This window comes from Haliotis rufescens, unplaced genomic scaffold (assembly GCF_023055435.1).
Source record: "Haliotis rufescens isolate VD_foot unplaced genomic scaffold, xgHalRufe1.0.p SCAF_5, whole genome shotgun sequence".
NCBI classification, from domain to species: Eukaryota; Metazoa; Mollusca; class Gastropoda; order Lepetellida; family Haliotidae; genus Haliotis; species Haliotis rufescens.
Window position 1 is genome coordinate 15,391,530 of NW_025964223.1, and position 25,490 is coordinate 15,417,019.

The window sequence follows — 25,490 nt, forward strand, 5'->3', positions numbered from 1 at the left end:
TAGAGCTGGAATATACGGCTGACTGAATACAAAACACCAGCGATCGAATAGAAATTGGCACAATCCGTTCAAATGGAGCAAGGCAAGGCAGCGGTATGTTCAAATACCAAACAATTGAAAATACAATGCTGACCCATAGTGTAAAGCCTACCATAGCGCTTACATTCACCCCGTGTGTAGTATAATTATTAGGTAGTAGAAATAAAACCGCTATCTCCTATTTTGACATAAGAACAGTGATCGAAATTGCTCAAATCTAGCGATTAAACAGACTCGCCATATAAAACAAGTTTTTATACTTACATCGAGAAATATCAAAAGAAAAATTTGACTTCCGATTGTGTGCAGCTGTTGATGAGGTTGTGGTTTCACGTTTGGACGTATGCCAGGGTGGTCACATGCTCAGCCGTAACGATTAAAGTGAAAAACGACCATAACGATAATATCCCGCAATGTTGAGTATCACATTAGCTAGAACCTCTGCAGTGATGTGTATGAAGTAAAGTTGGAACATGGATGTTTTTGCAGCGAGTCTTGTTTTGATCATTCTTCCACAATTACGTTCTCTGATGGAGCAGCCGGATGTAAGTGTAATTCTCACCTTCTCACTCTCAGTATGCAGGACATACTCAATATTCTAGACATTCTCATCACCCCAAACATTCTCGGTATTCTAGACATTCTCATCACCCCAACATTCTCAGTATTCTGGACATTCTCATCACGTCAAACATTCTCGGTATTCTAGACATTCTCGTCACGTCAAACATTCTCAGTATTCTAGACATTCTCATCACGTCAAACATTCTCAGTTTTCTAGACATTCTCATCACGTCTAACATTCTCGGTATTCTGGACATTCTCATCACAACAAATACTACAGTATGCAAGATATTCTCATCATCCCAAACATGCTCAGTATTCCAGACATTCCCATCAACCCAAACATTCAATAGCGCTGAACATTCTCATCACCCCAGAAATTTCCAGCATGTCAGATATTCTCATCACCCCAACAGTCTCAGTATTCTAGACATTCTCATCAAGCCAACATTCTCAGTATGCTAGACCTTCTCACCACCCCAAATATGTTCGGTATGCTGATATTCCCATCACCCAAAACACTTCAGTATGCAAACCATTCTCATCACCCCGAAATATTTTCAACATGTCAGATATTCTCATCACACCCGTATCAATGTGCTATACATTCTCACCACGCCAAACATTCTCAGTAATTGCAATTTTGCTAATACTAATATTGCGGTGTAAAACCATACTCACTCATTTTTCACTCACTATGCTAGACATTGTCAGTACGTTATCACAAAATACTTTGTTAACATCAGCAGAAAACATCTTATCATCTACAAATGATAACAAACACAAATTCGTAGGCATTTTAAATTTATTGACGTCAGCAAATAACGAGACACATCCCTTTAACATCACAACCTTTGGTAGCCATGGTTACGGTGGGAAATCACACAGTTTGATATTTTGGCAATAGCGATGGATGTGATTGGTTAAAGGTGTAATTTGATGAGCAATATGTTGAATATATAGATGTACTTGTGACCCTTATATAGTAAAGATGGTTTATATGCAAAAATAATGATAAATGTTTTGGAGTTCCTAATGAAAAATTGAACTTAGAAATATATGTTATCCTCCAGATAAAGCGTCCATGTTTCATCACTCCAAACGTGTGAATATACTGCGAGCAGCTAGAGCAGTAGGTTGGTGGGTCGTACATACAGTACATCTCATATTGATTCAGCAGAGGCATTTAAAGTGATATTCTCTAAAATAAATATGATTTTTAAAATACTTCAGAACATAATATTTGCGTGAGGATATGTTGTCTCGGCTCTTTCCGTAAACGACTGCTACGGAAAGTGCCGAGTGATATGATACAGCTACCATATATGGACATTTCCTAAAACCGTCGAGCTCTTTATCGTCATACCAACACGCACATACACCAATAGGGAGTCACATCGAAAAACCAAAATTGTTCACACGTCAACAGATTATTACTTTTCTTTTTACTCAGAGAAATGTGTAAACAAGTTTGGTTTAGGGTTATGTTTCATTTCAGTGATGCATGTAACATCGAGATCACGGGGAAGAAAATTAAGCGAGTGGGATACCAGATCGTGGGGATGGAATAAACACTAAACATTATGCACAATCTAGCACGAGATAATTTTACATTTCTACAACATTGCACATCCACAGAAAAATAAATTGGTTGTTGTCTATTCATGTATGGAGATAATTTGTATTTAGTCCCTTTCAATAAATATATTTCACGTTTTCCTAAATATTCCTTTTCGCAGACTTGCCACAGCCATGAACGTCTTTGTACAACACGTGACAAGACACATCACATCCGGTGTTCACATCTCGTCCGTACCGAGAGACGGTGAGATCACAGATACGTCACGAGACGTGTTTCTCCAGATGTTAAAGTACAGTTTGATAGAAGTTACTCTGTCTTCCCAACTTCGATCTTCCTATCAAATTGAAGCTTTATTTTTTCCTGTACTCCTGAAAGCAAGAACGAAATACACCATTAGAAATTCTGCATCATGAAATACGATGTACATGTTTGTTTGTTTGTTGTTTAACGCCGCACTCAGCAATATTCCAGCTATGACGGCGGTCTGTAAATAATCGAGTCTTGGCCAGACAATCAAGTGATTGACATCATGAGCATGAATCCACGCAACTGGGATACCATGACATGCATCAACCAAGTCTGCGAGCCTGACCACCCGATCCCGTTACGCGCATCTTACGACAAGCATGCTTGCTAACGACCAATTCTGGTCCGATGGAATCCGATGTAAATGATGAAGGCCATGCTGACATGTTACAATCGGGGTGTTCATCTTTAGTGATGAACAGCGACAATTTGACACCCACCGAAATATCCTGAGGCTTACTCATCCTCGAGATTTCAGGGTATTATATATCTATTCTATTTTCATAAATACCCCTGACCCATACGCCACCATGGTTTCGTTTCGAAGGGACGTCCCCACAACCAAAGGTTGGTTGGTTGGTTTGTTGTTTAACGCCGCACTCAGCAATATTCCAGCTATATGACGGCGGTCTGTAAATAATCGAGTCTGGACCAGACAATCCAGTGATTGATATCATGAGCATCAATCCACGCATTTGGGATCGATGACATGCATCAACCAAGTCAGCGAGCCTGACCACCCGACCCCGTTAGTCGCCTTTTACGACAAGCATAGTCACCTTTTACGGCAAGCATGGGTTGCTGAAGAACTATTCTACCCCGGAATCTTCACGGGTCCCACAACCAACGGTCCTTTTTCTGACTAAGCACAGCTTTTATCGCGCCTAGACCGCCTCTGTGGTCTAGTGGTAGAGCGTCATACCAAAAGACGTTAAAAGATGGTACTTGTTGTTTCCCTGTCTGGTGCTCGGCATTAAGGGGCTAAAACAAGGACTGGTCGGCTCGGAGTTTATGTTAAACTGAGGCATGGTATCTCAGTGTGCTAGCACTATAAATCGGCATCACTCCTGACTAGTACAAGCAGCCACACACACACACACACACACACACACACACACACACGTGCACGCATGTCGCTATATAAGTGTAATAATCCTGGACGCGACGTTAAGCCCAGATTCACCTCACCTCACCGTCTATCGCGCCCATGAGCGTAATTTGATAAGATGGCAATTTTAAACGTCCGATTGGGTCCAGTATATTTATCCAAATATACTACTCAAAAGTAGTTAAGGACCATCACGATGTAGAGGCTATGCAATTTCCATGACAGATTACTAGAGTAATATGAAAGAATCGTGTGGTCCTTAACTTATTTTAAGTAGTATAGAATAGTGAGTATGGTGTTGATAACTACTGATTCCTAGTCGCTTCCCAACGTACCTCGTAGTATGGGGAATCTTCAGACAGCGCACTGGCGAGGGCCAAGAGTCTTTTATAGGCCTGCTCATAGTCCCGTTTCTGTTGAGGGATGAAGGCTCCCCAGTGTGTTTGGGGCTCCCGGCTGAAGGGATAGAAGTACCTCTTCCTGATGCCTGGCAGGTTGCTCATCATCTGGCGTTTGCTGGGCACGTACTCCGGCTCCTCCTGCTGCTCCACCTCCTCGTATGTCTCAGGGTAGGACTCTTCCACTGGGTACCGCTCGTACGGCTCGTAGGCTGCCACCTGGGGTGCCTGCTGGTACATGTCTAATAGGGTGGCCACCTCGTCTTCGTACCTCGGCTCAGGACGGTACAGCTCGTACAGATCCTCCGCGGTGAGCTGTTGGGGGTAGCCTTCTTCATCTCCGTAGGAGTAAGCGTCTATATCGTCCAGGAGGTCTCGCTTGATCCTCTTGGAGCGCTTCACCTCGTTGTGTATCATGTCCCCCTCTGTGATGGCACGGCTACGTCTCGAGCTGCGACGACGGCGGTAGGGGTAGTAACTGAGATCGTAGGGGTAGTAGTCTTGCTGTGGGGGGTCATTGTTGCGTCCCTTCTCTGTAAGAAGATGGCAGGGTTACAGAAACTAACCTTGTAATGGTAAAGGATCAGATGAGTATTATCTACGTAGATGATACATTTTTATTTAGACTGTGGTACTAATACGCTTATAGATAAGGGACTGACGATTTAATATTATTGGGCGCCTAGCATTAGAATATTGTTTCAGTGCTTCAAAACATACAGTTTCTTTTCACTGAAAAGTGTAATTATCTTTTCCAAGCATTTAAAGAAAAAACAAGGTCCTCCCTAGAATATGAAATTATCGGCCCCTAACACACTACAATACATCCTGCCAACATGACATTTGAAAAGAATTGCGTTATAGATTGAAATTGTTTTCTTATTACATATTCAATAATCTATGAGAGATTTGTCTCTCTGTTGAGTGACGATGAGTGATGGCCACTGTTTTCCGTCGAATATGATTGACATATAATATATGACAATATGAAAATGCACACTGTTGCAAAATACCATGTTGGTCTCATCAAGTGAATGCAAAAATATTAAATGCATTCTTGACAGTTGCATACAAATGTATACAGTCTTACAAATATTTTTCTTCTTCCCCATTCACTCGATAAGGCGAACGTGTTATGAAGTGTGAATATCCGCATTTGAGATTTGAGCAGATACTGGTATCTGGATAAGTGCGGTATAACAACAAAAACAACATTACTTATAATAATATCCACAATGTATTTCTGTCTCCTCTTCCCCGCAGTCTTACCATTTTCCCTCATGTAATAGTATAGGTCCAGGAGCGGCGTGTTCACATCGTTGTCAGCTTGAGCCACAGCTGTACCTTCTGAGTCGTCTGTCTGCTCAGCACCTTCACCCTCCTCCTCAGATTCCACCTCTTCCTCCTCAGCCGGCACATCGTCAACAGGAGCCCCAACAGGACCTTCCCCCTCATTGCTGTCGGCCAATATGTCCTTCAGTTCTTCCTCCACAGAGTCAGCGTCAACCTCGCTGCCTGCATCGCCAACCGGGCCTTCTGGCAGCTGTTGTGTAATGACGGGAACAACCGGCGCAACCTGTTCCTGTTCTTGATTGTCGTCTGCTTCCACTGCCGTCTGCTCCTGGGCGCTGCCGGCTACCTGATGCTCTTCGGGGATGAAGTCTTCCTGTTTAGCGGGTACTGCGATGACGGAGCCCTGTTTATCTAAGCTACTGTCGTCTGCTATGACGGGGACGGCGGGATCACTCTTCTTCTTTTTTAAACGAGGGTCGTTCTGTTGGTTGCCGAACAGGATCGCCTCCTGGTCGCGCTTGGCTGCAACGATAAGGAGGCGAATACAGACAGTGTACACAGTTTCAACAGTTTCAACACCACTACCTGATAGACATTTTATTTGGTATCCATCGATCATGCAGATACGATATCAACCCATTTGTGGCGCGTTGGGGGCACCCTAGTGGTTAAAGCGTTCGCTCGTCACGCCCAAGACCGGGTTCGATCCCCCACATTGGTACATGTGTGAAACCAATGTTTGGTGTTCTCCGTCGTGAGATTGCTGTAATACTGATAGAGGCAGCATAAAACCACTCACTCACTCATGCTAATAATGCCCCATGCATTCACCGCTTTCTGAGTTTCTGAACACTGTAAGGCTGTTACCTGGGTGAATGAATTGAGATTAAAATTTAATTCTTCCCAATCTGCCTGAATAATTATTAAGTTGTGAGTGAGGGAGCTTTACATTTTTTTTTCAGCCACTGAGTGCCAGCTTGATGTGGGAGGAAAGCAAATATGACGTACGTAGGCGTTTATCCCTTTACAGAAACCGGTTTCGTGTAAGACCGAAGATCATAATCGGACCGTTTGGGTTGGAGCCCACGATCATCGGTTCATGGCATGTTATTATATATACTACTCAAAAGAAGTTAAACAACACGCGATTATTTCATATTACTAGAGTTAATCTGTAGTACCGATTTTTTCATATTACTAGCCGAAATCTGAAGTACCGATTCTTTCATATTGCTAGCCGAAATCTGTAGCACCGATTGTTTCATATTGCTAGAGTTAATCTGTAGTTCCGATTCTTTCATATTACTAGCCGAAATCTGTAGTACCGATTCTTTCATATTACTAGCCGAAATCTGTAGTACCGATTCTTTCATATTGCTAGCCGAAATCTGTTGTTCCGATTCTTTCATATTACTAGCCGAAATCTGTAGTACCGATTCTTTCATATTACTAGCCGAAATCTGAAGTACCGATTCTTTCATATTACTAGCCGAAATCTGAAGTACCGATTCTTTTATATCACTAGCCGTAATCTGTTGTTCCGATTCTTTCATATTACTAGAGTTAATCTGACATGCTATAATAACTATAGTAATAAGAAAGATCCGGGTGTTCTTTAACTTCTTTTGAGTAGAGGATAGTAGAGTCCGTGGACAGCACTGAGGGAGGCGAGTAGACACACTCACGTTTCCGGTTTACCCTTTAGACGTTCACATAGTGTAGACTATTCCTGCGACTCCTTCCCCTGTTTGTTAAATGTCACAATGTGAGAACTTAGCTGGTAGGATGCATCGAAAAATCAATTTAATACAAAAGCGTGACGTGTGGCGACATTCGACATTTCCTAGCGCAATGTTACGACGGACAAACGAGGGCAATATAGATCTATATACACCAGCGAGGCCACGCCCTTTCCATCCGTGCCCCCTGATCAAGGAACCCCACATACATCCTTAGAGCGGCTCTATCACTGGACAAGGACTATAGTTTGTTTGTTTTTAACGCCACATCCGGCAATCTTCCACCTATATGACGGGTATGTAAATAATCGAGTCTTGACCAGACGCTCAAGTAGTTGACATCATTAGCATCGATTTACGCAACAGGATACGATGACATGCGTCAACAACGTCAGAGAGCCTGACCACCCGATCTCGTCGCCTCTTTCGACAAGCCTTGGTTGCTGAAGACCAATTCTAACCCGGATCTTCTCAGGTCGACTATATTTTGAAAGAAACGCTGTACATATCTAACACCATGTATGTCTTCCTGAACATAACTACGCGTTGCTACAACAGGAATGACGCCCACGATAGAGCTTGATCTAGCGTCTTAAACATACAACATGAATGCCGTGATTATAGGTTGGTGTAGATTTCCACACAAAACTATAGATCCTTGAGCAAATTGATTTACCATTCTGCGTTGGGCAAGAATTTGCTTCATTAGTGGAATCCATCGCTTTGACGGTACGAAAATAAACGGAAAACAAATCTATTAATTGACAACCAGAGAGGTAAAACATGTGAACATCCCACCAAAGCATGCTCTAGGCGATACATTTCTCGGGATTTAGTTACGAATGTACGTAGACGGGTTAGACGTTACCATGGCAACGGAACATACAGAGTAACCTGTCGTGAATATGCTGAACTTTAATATTTAGATCAGACACACAAACCGGAAAATTTTGAAATCTGCTTCACTAAATCTTATTCTGAAAGTGTCCAAATATATTTTTTCATATTCCACAATATTTGTGTAGTTATGCTAGTATATTTGATGCATGAACAGTAGGTTGTTAGTGGCTTCTGGTTCAGTGCCAAAGAAAGGAAGAACATAAGTGAGGTAAATTACATATATCGTGTCACTGTAAACTTCAGTGTAATAAAATATATGGACAGACCCATACTGCCACCTTCATTAGTCCATTGACAAGGTTGTTATTGACATTCTAAAATTTAACAAATAATTAATTAATGTCCTACCACGACTAAATAGGAACAGCCAACCTATATTCGGCTTTCAATTTGATGTCATAAATGACACATCACATGACATATTTTAACCCCTTTACAGAGCTTCATATTTACTGAAAATGTTTAACTTCGCTGAACCTAAGCATCAGATATACAATATCCTCTTTCTTAGACACAGGTTTTACAATTTTAAGGCTGTTGTAATGTCCTTCAGTGAAACACGGGAACATGGAGTTCCCTATCACAACATGCGCACTGTTCCCGATCAGTCTGCATGGGGCTATGCACTCCAAGCCTCGTTTTCGATCCAAGAAGGCGAAAGTGTGAAAAAGGTCAATAGTTTAGATAAGAACCTGTCTAAATGCAACCGTTCACCGTAATCGATGGGATTGTCTATGAGTGCTGACCAGGTTGGCACATTTAGTTTGTCACTTAACAAGTGTTTGCACCCCCGCACCCCCATCCCCACCACCCCCACACCATTATTTATGTACGAATGAAATGCATTACAGAATTCCCCTCTCAAAAATCAATAAGGAATACTTTAATAAATCATTAATAAATACCAATGGAGAAAAACCCTTTGTCTTGTCTATTATCTAAAACAATCTTGGTAAGTGTTATATTTATGAACATGAACAGATACACGCCGAACAGCTGACTCACCGGCCCCGTCTCCTCATCGTGAATATAAACTGTCGGGCAAAAAAAAAGTATACACTTAAAAATGTGATTTGGACAAATCGTTCTCAAAACATTACTAGGATGAAGACACTGCAAACTTAAGATCCAAAACACAACTATGGCATCCATATCGAATACATCGCCATTGAAAAAACATTTCTTGTGTTTAATTTTAAGCCACCACCAAACATGGGTGTATACCTTCTTTTGCCCAGCAGTGTATGTGCTAATCAGACTCTCTAGAAAGACGGATGGCTTTCTGAAAGACGCCCCTTTATCAACAAGGTCATCGGGTAAGAGGTACTTGTCGATTTCGTCGTTCTAATGAATTTTCGAAACTTTCGCATTGAATCATTATCAAAACACTTAATGTACCTAATGGTACCAAGATCGATAGTCAAACGTGTTTAATGCATTTTATTCGTTACTTAACCCACCGTAAATCTGAATCACTTCTAGAATGTTTTCGTGGATTCTCGTCTTCAAAACCGTTCAAGTACAGACCCAGGAGCGTCGATGGTTCTGCCCCGTACTAAATAATGGCAAGCAGACACCTCTAGTCACTGGAGGGTGATGAAAGCCGACCACAGGGCCTCTTGGCTGGAATACATTGTCCGAAGAACGGTGACTTATTGGCAGGAGGTGGTGGAGACACCCTTTGGCTCAGTGTATAATGGCTTCTGTGTACATGGTTTACAGGCGCTGTCCTTGTTCCAGAGTGGAGAAGGATTTTGTGCCGGTTGGCTTGTTAGGGATGTTTGTATGTAACTTAACGCCACCAGCGATATTCCAGCTATATGACGGCGGCCTCTAAATAGTATCACAAGACATTCCTGTAATGAATATTATGAATATAAGCGACAAACCCCTTTCCATAATCTGCTGTACGATTCCGACAATTCCGACTACATCATGTATTTATGGATCGATGCTCATGATGTCAATCACTGGATTGTCTGGTCCAGACTCGATTATTTACAGACCGCCGCCATATAGCTGGAATATTGCTGAGTGCGGCGTTAAACAACAAACAAACAAACAAACACTATCAAATAGTGCTCCCTTGCCACCCTCTGGGGAGTATACAAGCCCCACCAGCATTCATTCTCACCCTGTCGGGTACCCATCGCTTCTGATTAAATAGATGACGTAATATTGTGCCAGTCAATTCACGGTGGGCGTGTTACACAGCTGGTTATATTTCAGCCAAATCACACATCATAACTATGTGGGAAATCGAACGCGGATTTTCCATAAAGAGCCAAGGCTCTCTTAGGTGTTTTAATCAGATTCGTTCTTGTTCTACGAAGAACTATCTTTATGTTTGAAAATAAAAAGTGTTCAGAGAAACTAATGAGGATTATAAATATATACAATTACGTACGAAATAGGACAAAAACAAATTAGGACAATTTAACTATATTCATGTTTCAATAAAAATTACGTGAAAACAATTTATTTTACATGCTTTTAAAAATGTCCAACACAATCTCGCTAGGGCACACCAGAAATGGGCTTTCCATATTGTGTCCTAGTACTACGGGGCTCCTGCGTGCAAGACGTGAAGAACGAACGCTTTAACCACCAGGCTACCAAACCGCTCCGTTTCACGTTTGAATAATGTAAGGAATAGGGAACTAAGACTAAGAAAAGGGTAAAGAGTTTTCACCGGCAATCACACCAACACACCCGCGCTGCGTGTCAACGTGGCTCGCGGGGATCGAGAAGCCTTTAATTATCAGTGGTGAATTAGAAACAAGCCTGCTCAGTCTCTCTGAGCCCCAGGATTAGACCATGTAGCATTTCAAGGTGAGCGATCAAGTTAGACCTGGTTTCTTTGGCCTAAGCATTTTCTTCACATTCTAATTAAACATACTTTGTCAAAGGTTTGTTAAGTTTCTTGTGTAGACGTAAATTAGGAAGAACTTAAAACCAACTTAACGCGACCGACCTCAGTCTGTGTGGCGCGCCATTGATGGCTACGTCACGAATGAAGTAACAATTATATTTGGAAATCGTACTCGATAAATTTGTAAATGATATCTGAAATAATGTCAGATAATGAATATATATTTTTTAATCGTATAAAAAAGAAGTCTCATTTTACAACATAAATTTATGTGTTTCATAATCATTTCTAATAAATCCTAACCAGTAAACCGTTGATTCATTCCGATTGCGATTTGGCAAGTCTCTAAATCCACAATTAGCAACGGATTGTTCTCAGAAGGCGAGAGTTTATTTTTTCCGTCCTCCCAGTGGACTCGACCTAGGGTAAGGTAGAATACGTCACGGACGCCCAATTAGATGAAGTTGTATCACATCCCTGCCTCCGCGAGACTGTATCAGCCATATTCTGTCGGAGTTGTTTCTGAGACTGCGCCAGTCCAGATCTACTGAGTCTTGTTCGCCACGTTTGTCTGGGACTGTCACCACGCTAAAACACGGCTTCGATTGCCGATGCTGGTTGATGTTTGAGTCCCAGCCCCCCACGTCGTCACCTCTATAGAGGATTGATAATAGGGACGAAAACTCATTTCTCACTCACGTCAATTCGGACAACCATAGATAGAACGGTACCGTCGTATTAACGAGTTTTCGCTGCCTGAACTCCATCTCGATGTAAATATGGATACATCTTCGGTCTTTATACCATGTAGCTTTGTTGAAGGCCCACAGTGAACCAAAATTGTAAACCTATAGAAAGTGTGTTTTGTGTTGTGATTGGCTAATTTGGGTCACATGACCAAATGTCAAAGGGTGAAAATATGATTTGCATTCCCTGAAGCAAGCGACCGAATCACTGTGTAGGAATACATCATTACTCAGCATTTTTTTGCATACTAATTAACATGAATTAACATTCATAACACATATTTTGATTTTCTCTATTCATGGGAATTATTGGGATTTTTAATTTCGGGTCTCGAGATGAATTTCCAAGATGCAACTACTCGATAAAATCCCGGAAATAGACACACACATAGTATTCATCTTCTAAGCATCTCCCTGAAAGGCAACATTTGATATTGACCTAACCCGTTTTTAACGTTGAAAATCAGTTTCCTACAACATTGTCTCTGAATGCTGCTCCAGTCAATGATCCTTCAACTACCTAAAGAGAGTATGCCTGCAGTGATGTTATAAGATGACAAACAAGCTTCCCATTTCACATAAAGTTTATGTCCAATGTGAAAAAACCCAACTATTTCACGGAGGATATGAACTTTATACGAAATGAGTTCATAGAGTTCCGTATCCTATAAATGATAATGGTTGTAAACTGTCAACAAAATGACGTGACGTTTCTGTGTCCGAACAGAAAAGCAAACAACAGAACGTGTGAAGGAATTAAGGGACATTTCCAGCCTCAACACGTCCTGTTAACAATAACACCCCTTCGAGGAATCAATAGCGATTGCTCTTGTATTTGTCTAATCAAAGGCAATGCTACACTTTCCAACCGCCTTCAATTCCGTTTTGTGTTCTGATGTGTTCATATGAACGAGAACTAGATTTTGTTCAATTCAACAATTGCATGTTACAATTATGCCTCATAAGGTTTAAAACTTTAAAAATGGACATTTTCAGTGAGCCCAAAAGGACCCTGATCCTACCTCGTCCTTTCGTCAACTGGTGAAGCAAGTTCAATCCCATTTTGTCATGATACATGTTAAGATGATATTGGATTGGTAAAACGATACCTGATTTCATATGCTTACCAACTTCAATATTTTCACCAGCAGCTAGTTCCGGGGCCTTTTCTACGGGAGCAGACGACACCAAGGCACACACCAGAACGAGACTGACCCCCAGGACGGAGAGGCTTCTCATCATGGCGGCAGACGACTGAGACAGCGGTTTACTTAGATTCTGAAAGTACAACAATAGGTCACGTAAGGTATAATCAATGATATTAATATGGAATATTATCAACAAGGCTTGATAGAAACCCTAGAGGCATCAAAGATTTACCCACGTGAATTGATCTGATGAAGGTTTTATAGGTGAGTACTTTACTTCTAATTGCGACCAGTCCAGCTTCGCTGAAATGACGGGACCTGTCAGTCAGCACCATACCCGTGCTCGTGGGTTTCACCAAAGTGGGAAACGTCTGATGACTACATCACTTCGAGCGTCCCCACGGTAAGCAAACACACCGTCATGTAAGTAATATACTGTTCAAAGCGGCGTTAAAACTAACTCACTCACTCTGTCATCTACCATTCATCATCAATCATCTAACATCCACCATCTACTATCCACCATCTATTATCTTCCGTTTATCATCTACCATCTACCATACATCAGAACTGTTTGTGCTTTCAACCAGGCACCTAGAAGCTAACACAGCCTTCCAGTGGTTAAACGACCCCAGAACACACTGATTTCATTTCCTGCAACGATCCAGAGACGCCTTGTCAAATTTTGCGTTAATATGTCCCTGATCGAGGCATAACTCGGAATCAAATACTCTTCGTACTTTTCCCCCCGTCACTCTTCATGACAAATGATACGCGGTTTGAAAAAAGAAAAGAGAACATGTACATATGATCAAACCTCTGTTGGAAATAAAACCCAACAGACGCATAACAGTGCCAAAGATTAAAACTGTGAACACGTATTTCAGTTTGTCATATCATGAGTAGGTTTCTCAGCAGGATAAAGCCAACGGACATAACGGCATCCGTTGTTGTCTTTTGAGGGTTTATTATATTTAAGGCTTTTTAATACAATGTTTATTTTTAATACAGGGCACAGTGTATTCTCCATTCACTGTTCCAGAGCTATATACTTGTACTTGTAAACATAGGTCGTCATTCACTGTTCCAGAGCTGTAATCATGTTAATAAGGGTGTCCTACACGGTTCCAGAGCTACATTCTTGTCAATAAGGGTGTCCTGCGCTGTTTCAAAGCTACAAGCTTGTACAAACGGGTGTCCTACACTCTTCCAGAGCTATACTCTTGAACAAATGAGTGTCCTACATCGTTGCAGAGCTATACTCTTGTATGAACAGGTGTCCTAAACCGTTCCAGAGCTATACACTTGTATAAACGGGTGTCCTGCACTGTTCTAGAGCTCCATCGTTGTATAAACAGGCGTCCTATGCTTTTCCAGAGCTATAATCTTGTAAAAACGGGTGTCCTACACTGTTCCAGAGCTATACTCTTATATAAACAGGTGCTCTATGCTTTTTCAGAGCTTCGCCGCTGTATAAACAGTGTCCACTTTCTACTATAATCTTGTAAAAACGGGTGTCCCACACTGTTCCAGAGCTATACTCTCATATAAACAGGTGCCCTATGCTATTTCAGAGCTTCGCCGCTGTATAAACAGTGTCCACTTTCTACTATAATCTTGTAATAACGGGTGTCCCACACTGTTCCAGAGCTATACTCTTATATAAACAGGTGTCCTATGCTATTTCAGAGCTTCACCGCTGTGTAAACGGTGTCCACTTTCTACTTTAATCTTGTAAAAACGGGTGTCCTACACTGTTCCAGAACTATACTCTCATATAAACAGGTGCCCTATGCTATTTCAGAGCCTTACCGCTGTGTAAACGGTGTCCACTTTCTACTATAATCTGGTAAAAACGGGTGTCCTACACTGTTCCAGAACTATACTCTCATATAAACAGGTGCCCTATGCTATTTCAGAGCTTCACCGCTGTATAAACGGTGTCCACTTTCTACTCCGAGTACGTGCCGTGTAGCGTCATGTATGTCGTGCATGTTACGCTTTTAGTTAAGAAGGTCGATTCCGGTAAGGAATTATGTCTCCTGATGCGGTTCTTTACCAGGAACTAAATGTCTTATAGTTTCCATAATTAGTGTGGTGTGGCAAAAGTATCCTCCAAGGTTGAACGCATGTCACACGCAAAGACAAAAACGGTCACGCATTTGCAGTATTGGCCACCGATGTTAGTTGATCAACGAGGTAAAAACAAGTCTTTATATTTCTGCAACTGGCTGTTATTTGAACAAAGGGAAACTGTGTTCCGGAACGTTAACAGTAGAGACTGGCTTCATACAAAGGTCAGACCATGCAGAGTGATTCACGCGAGAAGCTGCTTACACTGACTTGACCTTGTCCACTCAGTGTCATGCAATCGCAATGGCGGCCAATATATGTCCAAGCTTTATTGCTTTGGAACTGGTATACTTATTCATAGGAATTTTCTCTCCCAATGTTTTTTGTGTGCAATTTCTCCGTAAATATAGATAAGGGGGAAACATAGTCTCTCCTCTGCTATTTCTATGTTTTTGTATTGCAGTGGAATGGCAAATATTTTGCGCATTATTGATTATGAAATAATTTTATCTCGACAAGGGTAACAATGAATAAATTAATAGAACACACTATAGAAGAAGTTCCTGTGGATGTTCAAAAAGTAATTGTCAATATTCAAAATGAACGACTCGTATATTGGCTAAAGTAACTTTGCGTGGGAAAAAGTCGGTAGACAATGAAAACACTCATTACAGATATGTCACCCATAAGACACATATGAATCCCTGTGAAAGTTAAAAAAATGTAAAACATTCACTTTTCAAAAAAAAATATCGAAGAAGAGAAAGAGTTCAAGGACTGCAGTTTTCATGTTTTTCGTATCAGAAAAAACATGTTAAGATTAGTATATTTATCCATTATCCATTACCCATTGTATTGAATTACATCTCAGGACGGTGTTCGTCATGCACATACGTACGGCTGCAAGTTGAGAACACTTTCTAGAGCACAATAACTAGAGAAGCTGACAAACAACATTACCACGCGGAATATGATGACCATATTAAGACATACATCGGGAGCAGATTATAAATGACGTCAGTACTCCGACGCGATTATGATTCAAGGACGTAATCAGGGTTATCTCCCTGCTTGACCCGCTTCATGGGCACGCAAACGTTCGGAATCCGGTCCGCGGCAACGTTGTTAGGATAATAGTATTTCATAAGCTTCCTTAAGGCGATCTAAAAATGTTACGGATAATGCACTTCATACGATATCCTGAAGGCTCTGAACGAGAAATGCTGTGATGACCTGAGCGGCTAAATAACGGTTAGTCTGTTTTAATTTGTAGTTCAGCTAGCCTCAGATACAACCAAACTACTCGGCGACACGACGACATTGGATATTGTGAAATATATACACCGGAAAAATGTTAAGCGCCCCTGCTGTTTTCGCCACGAGGTTTGAAAAGCTGTGCGCCGGCCCCAAATCTACGACATCGAAGCCGGCACATGTGCTATTTGCTGAATAGGTAATTCTTTGTTGATAAATAAGAACAAGGACATTTTACAAAATGTGAGTATTATTGCCAAAATTGGTACATGGAGTATCAAGCTACAGGGTGCTCTGGATAGCACTCGCTGGTTGTTCCTGAACATGACAGCTATGGCCCCAAAATGACTTCCTCAGCGATAGAAACTAACATGTTTAGTCCACTATTTTCAAAATGACAATAAAAATGACAAAAGCTAACATGTTTAGTCCACTATTTTTATAATGACAATAAAAATGACAAAAACTAACATGTTTAGTCCACTATTTTTATAATGACAATAAAAATGACAAAAACCCGAAAAAACAATTATAATGACAAAAACCCTAAAAATTCTACTAGTCCTTATGACACCTTGGGCAGTTTGGTAAGGACTACAGGACTAGTGCCAATTTCTATCCTGCTTCCTGTGACGAGATTGTCAGCAGCATGTACAGCTGACGTCACAGAGTCCATCCCTCGTGACGTAGCTCAGGTTTCTGTGTCAAGCTGCTTGTAACCGAACGGTGGTACCGAGATGACGACAAACAACTGTGTAGGACTTGCCTACATTAATGATTAATTCGATGACATGAAGCCCATTTCTGGTGTCCCCCGTTGTGATATTGCTGGAATATTGCTAAAAGCGGCAAAATACCCCATACTCACTCACTCAATGTCTTAAAAGTGGGTTTACGCCAGAACCTGACACGAAGCTGAGTGGAGCGACCTCCAGGTGGAGCAAATCGTCTCACTCAACGAATGTCACGCCTATCACTCCGAGGCCCGAAGTGAGTGTTCAGAGTGAGTGGGTGCGGTTTTACGCTGCTAAGCAACATCACGACGGGGGACGCCTGATATTGTTTGTTTGTTTTCTTTGTTTGTTTGTTGTTTAACGCAGCTCACAGCAACTTTCCAGCTATATGACGGCGTCTGTAAATAATCGAGTCTGGACCAGACACTGCAGTGATTGATGTCATGAGTATCGATCCACGCAATTGGGATACGATGATATGCATCAACCAAGTCAGCGAGCCTGACTACCCGATCCCGTTAGTCGCCTCTTACGACAAGCATGGGTTGCCGCAGAGCTGTTCTGCCCCGGATCTAAACAACAAACAAACAAGTTGACATCCTGTCATCTCTGTCTTCATGCACGTTAGTCACAGATCACTGACAATAAAACGAGAAGCATAACTTACCCATCTGTGTGATCTGTGTAAAACCTACTCGCGCTGGCAACCACTGCGTCAGGACTAATGTACATCGACTGAAGCAATCTACTGGTATGGATCATGTGACGACCTTAGCTAATAGGTTGCCTGTTTACACATGCTAACAACCAATATTGACCTCAGCCTGCAGAAGGTGGTTCTAACATGCCAGGTGCTCCGACAGATGCTCTGGTTGGCTACCGGCTCATTATCATCTCTACGGTTACCGGTATCTCAGTCATCGTCAGCAGCTTAGGGAGTCAACCTGCTAACCATTTACGAGTTACTATGGTGACGGATTAGACGAAACTCAAGGATTATTGGTCAACAGCGGTCATTTCCTGAATGCGAATAATTACCATGCAGAACAATCAGCGAGCTGTTATCATTGATTCCTTCAATGAATGCCCTACAATGGCGCTGATGGTATAACAGCATGTGGCATTGTCTGGTATCATCTACATGAAGCTTTCAACTGTAAATTCTTTTTGTGATGGTGATGCTTATTATCACTTTTCGATACTGCGTCACTGTTGGTAGCTCTTGGTCAAGCATCATGTTGAGGGCGTTATTTCCACACCTACACCCCTGTTAGAGTTTCAAAAACGTGTGTGTATTCGGGACACATATATATATAAATATAAATGCATGAATCATATATTGTTTGTTTGTTGTTTAACGCCGCACTCCAGCAATAATCCAGGTATATGACGGCGGTCTGTAAGTAATCGAGTCTGGGCCAGACAATCCAGTAATTGACATCATGAGCATCGATCTACGCAATTGGGATACGATAACATGCATCAACCAAGTCAGCGAGCCTGACCACCCGTTCCCGTTAGTTGCCTCTTACGACAAGCATAGTCGCCTCTTACGGCAAGCAAGGGTTGCTGAAGACCTCTTCTACCCCGGATCTTCACGGGTCGCCACCTTGTGAGGTGGTTAATAAAACTTTACGAAGTTCATCAGCTGATTATTATTCTGTACCAGCACCGTGCGATAAAGGGCTAACAAAACCGTGTTCTTGTGGGCCATGACATTGACAGTACGTTGTCTTATTTAAACAGTCCATACCTTCTGAAATTATAATACGTCTTGATAATACGTTTTGTAAAAACAAAAAACATTTTAAGAATAGACCAGATCTCTTTGAAGTGTGAGTTTATACAGTGTGAGTCGTCCTTGCATGTGAAACATATTATCTGCTGCTAATACACGAATGCCGTCGCATGTTGAGTTTTACCAATGGTAAAAAATCCTTTCAGTTTGTGGGGCCCTGAACAAGTATTTGATCAATCGCGTCTACCTTTTCACAGCACACTGACGGGGGACAGTAGGAAATACAGAGACCTGAACAGGTGGCTTTTAGTTAAACCGTCATTGGTGAAATGTGTGGAGGAAGATGCAGAACTTCTGCATTAACTAGACACAAGTGACAAGAATTCGAAAATCAAATATTTTTATATGCTTAATTTGAATACCTAGGACTCCCAAGCGAGTTCGATACAACTGGGAATTCGACAGATCCGAGTATAAATTATGACAAATATCAAAGGAATTCGCAGGGAACGGAAGATGAGTTAAAGACAAACGGAAATTCGACGCACCCAAGTTCGAGACAACGACTACAAATAACGTGGGCATTATGCAATTTACCTCGGCACAGCACACATATTTTCCTGGAAACAACACGATATATTTACCTAGGTGTAACGTATTTACTTATAGATGCACAACAGAATGACAAAAACAATTCTAGGCACAACCCAATTATTACCTTGGCATAGCTCAATTATTTACCTAGGGACAATTCAGTGATCGCATGCCTGCATTATTCTCTTCGGGTAAGGAGGTCCATCGATGATGTACATGTTCATCCATAAGACCGTATACTAAAGATTGTACGTTTGTTGTTTAACGCCGCTCTCAACACTATTCCAGGCATATGACGACGCTCTGTAAATACTAGGGTCCGGACAAGATTGACATCATGAGCATCGATCTACGCAAACGGCATACGATGACATGCATCAACCACATCAGCGAGTCTGACCGCCAGATCCTGTTTGTCGCCTCTTATGTCCCCCTTTCACTACGACCTTGAATATCCCGAATCACCCCGAATCGGAAACTTTCGAAATTCGTGATGATTCGGCCAATAATGCAAACTTTCGTGGCTAATCGGTTTGAAAAATATGAATAATGCCAGGAATTGGTTAAGAAACATGTACGAATTACAAGATTCATGTACGGATCATGCACGAATTGTAAGAATCACCTACGACTAACTCACGAATATGCCGAATGTTTGTTCTTACTTAATTCTTACATGATTCGTACTTGACTCGTGACATTCGTGGCTGTTTCGGGATGTTTTCGGGTTGAGGACAGGAAATTTTGGGAGCTACGAATCGCTAAGAAGAGCCGAGAATGCAAAAGAGTCGATTACGAAGCTGTTACGGAACATAAGAATTAATTACGAATGGATTAGGATACAGCCACGAAACTGCAATTCGGGGACCCTTCCACGAAAGTTTTTGACAAACAAAAACTTTCTCGCCGATTCGACGAACTCCGCCGAACTGTATGGATGTTTGGGAATCAAATAAGATTCATTTAAGAACTTCAAAAAATGATTGAGATTTATCTACGAACATGAAAAATTTCCTATTCGGCGTGATTCGGGATATTCGTGGTCGTAGTGAAGGGGGGCATATACGACAAGCATGGCATGGGGGGGGGGGGGGGGGGGGGGGATTACTATAGACAAAAGAAGAAAACATATTTCAATATACCCTACCCGCCCTTAACAAATCCAGAACCATATGCTCGGTTCTGGCTGACTATGGTCGGATATCACAACGGCGCTTGGTATTCCATAGGTAGTATTAAGTCTCGACTCTATCATCTCTGACAAACTACCGCATCCATGACTCGTTGTCTCTTAGGCAGATTTTCTCTTTGTCTTTCCAGAAATTGAGTTGCCTGGGATGTTCCGTTTCTGTGGGAGAGTCCCTTATCAATTAACCCAGTGACCTCCGAGTACCATCCACAATGGCTTTCTTTATCCAAGAAACACTTGGATGTATGCTTTGCGGAATTCCTGCGTCTAACACTAATTGTGAGTTGGTTAACTTCTTGGAATATGAAATGTCTTTGTTGCAAATGGCCGCATGATACAAAACATTTTTTATTGTGTTTTCCGAGCCGAAATGTATTTTAAAGGCGTCATCATGAGCAAAATATAAAAAGCACGCTTTTATGTAGGTATTTTTGCATATGCCATGCACAAACAGGAAGATGCGTGTCCATGAATCTCACGGTAATGGCATCAATCATCCATGTTACACATTGTCGCGTGACGCAATTATTATTAAGTCAGCTTCATGTCAATAACTCTGTGTACATGATTTATGGAAAACCGCACCAAGGAAGAATAACTTCAATCGAAACGGCATTCTGATGGAAAAACGGGAGAATATCGATATATGTTTCCTAAAATCATTTTATCCACTACCATGTACGAAGCACAAATTACAGGAGTTGTTTGCGCACTGGGATCGAGACGTGAGAAGAAAGGGTATTGACCGTAGGCGTCACCCTATGTCTCCGCTAGGTCGGCTCCAGCAGGCTCTATCAGGTCCCTGCAGCCCGCGGATAAGCCCATAACGTGTATAAAAAATGTAGGTTGTCAATATCGTTTTACTCACGTACGGACAAACTGAAGTACATCACGTTATAAACACAATCTTATTCTTATAACGTATGACTTGGTTCTCCTCTTATATTGAATAGAGATTCAAGGCCGAATGTGCCGAAAACATATGTTTGTATAAAAACTTTAAAAAGCCGCTTAGTAGGTTTATAAACACGTAAAGATGTGCATCTGGAACGTATCGTGTGTTTCGATGCAAAAATGAATCGTTTCCAATAGAGTTGGTATGTTAAATAGAAAACTGATTAAAAATAGCCTTTCCTGCTGCGGCATCACGGCCTTGTTTGAGCTCTATTGGAGCGTTGCTGGAGCGAGATCACAGAGACTCGCACACTACTGCACTCCCAGAGCATCACCATAGTGACATGGGTGACAAATATCAGACATGAAACAACCCCCCCCCCCCCCCCCCCGCAAGAGGACTGTACATATCCCGCTTATAGATTTCGGATCACTATTCCAAATCGGACACTGAATCATCGACTTAAACCGCACACCTGACCATGTGCTCCGATTGGACATCAAACCTTTGACCCCAGTTTGACACCAGACCACCTACCCCAAACAGACAGCGGAGAAAAGCTCCCCATTTGGACACCGGATCATGTACCCTAGTTGGACTCTGGACCTTCCACCCGAGTTGAACAAAGGACCTTCCACACCAGATAGACCCGGGACTATCCACCCCAGATAGAGACGGGACACAGCACCCTCCTCCCGATTTTGAAAAAAGGTCCCTCCACCGCGATTGGATACAGGGCAACCTAACCCAACCGGACACCGTTCAACATTTTGTTTGAACACCTCCCAATTTCGGAATTTGTATGAACCGAACGACGCTTGAAATTGCCGCACACTAATAAATTTGTCGTTAAGCTATCTATTTCCGCTGTTTAGATTGACCTAACACTGGCGCCAGGGCGTCAAAATGCCCAGTGTTGACTTTGGTAATAACTGACGTGTAATCCACTAGATCTGCTGCTGTAGCTGGGCAGCATCCCGGGCCGATGCCACCAATAGGTGTTGATGGCGACATGCCTCTTGTACAAACACGCATCCGTGGACGCCAATCTAACACCGTCAGGTCTTCCTCAAATGAAATTCAACTGAAGGATCTTCTGCCAACAAGCTTACCAAATTCACTTTAGCTTCCATATCCTCCAATTTAGAGTCTTTTGCAAAACCGGGCTGTGATCAATATGTCTGAAGAGCGCTTAGTGTAATCTGACAAAATTCGGTTTGGCTGTATTGTTGCTGTGTTTGTGCATCAGCTTGAATGTTTTGTGGCCATAACGCCTCCAGTGGGACAACAATAACGACGTTGTCTCAACAAACGTTCAAAATCATGTCGGTACTAATGGAGATGACATAAGCCATGGACAACAATGTACATCACAGCATTGAATGAAAACGGACCTTTACTGAAACAACCCATTCGTTTAAAACTGATAATCCATCGATCTAATTTACTTGTGAGTTTTTTCTGGAAAGGATTGATAAATGTAAGAGGATGTGGAAGTGTTTAATGCGTCAGTTTCTTGCTATGGCGGCCATTATGTGTTGACACGGCTGATGCACGAGAGATGCTTCAATTAAGTAAGTGGAAAGTTGCATGTGAACCGGACATGTCTGTCTCAGACATAGATGTAAATCTTAACACTTTCACTGCCTTTTCGCACAGCTCCTTTAATTAACATAAATGACGGACCGTTCTTTAAGAATGATGACTATATAAGACACGATGGCGTGCAAATTACCACACAGAGAGTGACCGGTTTTACGCTGGAATAGTGCAGCAATCCCATGACGGGACACAAACAATGGACGTTACACACCTTGTGGGAATCAAACCCGTAGTGACGGCGTGACGATCGAATGACCTTTCCGTCGTAACTCATAAGTGCAAGACCCGTGAAGATTCCGGGGTAGAATAGGTCTTCAGCAACCCATACTTGCCGTAAAAGGTGACTATGCTTGTCGTAAAAGGCGACTAACGGGATCGGGTGGTCAGGCTCGCTGACTTGGTTGAAACATGTCATCGATCCCAAATGCGTGGATCGATGCTCATGATATTAATCACTGGATTGTCTGGTCCAGACTTGGTTATTTACAGACCGCCGTCATATAGCTGGAATATGGCTGAGTGCGACGTTAAACAACAAACCAACCAACCAACCAACTCATTAGTGCAGCGTTTCCAAACACATTAAATGTTTATTACCATGACATGTGTTAAAATTATCGGGAAATTATGGCATCGATTTTGACTGGATAGTACGTCGCAAGGTTAACCGCAGCCATTTAACACAATACAGGACGCAGATTGGGATGAATATATCACCCGTGACGTCAATGGCATTTCTATTTACGTCGTCCCAAACAGTTGGGTGTAAAAAAGGGAGAGAACAAAATGAAAGAAAACGTATGTTTGGAATATTTTCTTTGGATGTCAACCCTTCTTCTGTAGATTCACATAAGTGTTTTTAAATAGGCTTGGCTGGAAGAAATACTTTTTTCTTCTTAAAATCTATATAATAGTTCACAAACGAAACAGTATCTAGCCCGAAAAGGTATAACATATACTACTTATCACCATTAACTATCAATTACATTTGAGAGTTGACCCGGCGTAGTGCCAATTTGCATCCCTTTGATAAATTCAATATCGGTGAATATGTAAATCATGACAAACAAAAGAAACCGCCTACACAGTGTTTGGACCCCCCTCTGGAGGGGGTCGAATATAGGGGTCAATACAGTCGTCATGGTGACCCAAGGGGAGAAGCACACTGAAACACTGACTGCATTGGGACCATTATGCAGAACAGCCTTAAATGGCCGTCACGCAAGCAAGTTAATGCTGGAGTAAGCTGACGAAACTCCATACAGAATTGATTTTACACTGTTTTGTAGATCATAACATTCTATTCCCTTATCTTTTGTTTACGAATGGCCTTCCCGTTGTAACATCTTTCAATTATCCGAGTGCATTTGGAACCAATTGCCTCCGCCACTTTATTGATCCATCAAAACAGATGGTTATTCCGCAGTCGTAGAGCCAGAAGATTTCACGTCAAGATATAATGATTCCTTCACCAAAGGCAATTATTCATTACTCAAAACACAAAAAGCAAAGCCAGACAATAACCAGTCTCGACTATGCGATCCAGCAGATTCCATTGGGCGTAAAAGGCAAAAGAGTGTTGAAAAATGTATCAATGGATCACTGAAAATCAAGGTTAAACATGCCCTGCCCAACTGGACATTCTAAAAAAAACCACACGACTAGATATCACTCGGAAAGTACTTCAATAAGGGCCGGTATACATGTGACTGATCACCTAAAGGAGCTCGTGGTAGTCTAGTGGTGAATACGTTCGCTAATCCTGCCGAAGAACCGGGTTAGATTCTTCATAAGCATGAAGTGTTCAAGCGCGGATTCAGCTTTTTGAAAAAGAGGGCGCATTTGGTGATTTGGCAATCCGTGTTCAGTAACCGTGTGATTTTGTTGAAAACATATCACCAAATAAGAATTGATATACGTATTCGTATCACCTATAAATGTATTCATGTTTAGTATGCCTCAAAATGTTTTAAAAAGGTGTGTGTGGACTGCTCACCCTTGCATCCCTTCTGGATCCTTGTGGTGGAAAGCTAATGTCTTCCCTGTCGTGATGTTCCTGGAATATTGCAGAAAGCCGCGTGAAACGTCTCTCCTTTATACTCTCATCACACAGGCCCGCCCCCGTGGTCGAGTGGATAAAGCCTCTTCCCGGGTAGCGAAAGGTCGGGCGTCATACCAAAAGACGTTAAAAGATGGTTCTTGTTGTTACCTTGTCGCTCGGCATTAAGGGTTGAATGTTAAACAGCGGCATGGCACACACACACACACACTCACACACACGCACGCACACACGCACGCACGCACTCGCGCACGCACACACACACACACACACACACACACAAACACACACGCACGCATGCGCCTCGCTTCAAAAGTACAATAATCTTGAACGCGACGTTAAACTCCATTTCACCTCACCTCTCGCCACACTATGTCGACGTGCGACCAGCGTGGAGCGTGACCTTGGATCGTCCAGCCAGATGACCATGCTAAATCAATACCCTCTCTGCCCATATCGCCTGCATCGTCCACGCCGTCTGTCTTTGACAATTTTCGTCCCACGGCATCTTCAGGAGTCTAGTAGCAAGAAATATCCCCACGGGAAGCCTAGCAAAATGCGAGATTTAAGGCACAAAACATTCCAAGCAAAGAATTTTCCCCGTTTATGCCCCCGGGGTAAAACCGATCCTAATGCTGTCATGTGCAAGCCTCGTTG

At 42.1% G+C, this 25,490-nt stretch overlaps 1 protein-coding gene across 3 annotated transcripts in view; it reads right to left on the reverse strand.

Moving 5' to 3' along the window:
- Window positions 1–1,394: 1,394 nt before the first annotated feature.
- The window catches only part of LOC124113268, a 52,866-nt gene continuing 28,770 nt past the window's right edge, over window positions 1,395–25,490 (reverse strand). For 2 of the 3 annotated variants that reach the window (XM_046473554.2, XM_046473556.2), the window contains exons 2-5: window positions 12,675–12,825; window positions 5,267–5,812; window positions 3,935–4,530; window positions 1,395–2,553 (exon numbers count right to left, since the gene is read on the reverse strand). In XM_046473554.2, coding sequence (XP_046329510.2) covers window positions 2,536–2,553; window positions 3,935–4,530; window positions 5,267–5,812; window positions 12,675–12,789 — 1,275 coding nt within the window. In that variant the 5' untranslated portion in view covers window positions 12,790–12,825 and the 3' untranslated portion in view covers window positions 1,395–2,535. Of the gene's footprint in view, window positions 2,554–3,934; window positions 4,531–5,266; window positions 5,813–12,674; window positions 12,826–17,423; window positions 17,576–25,490 lie in introns of those variants that run through there. The other variant, XM_046473555.2, reaches the window with a different exon arrangement.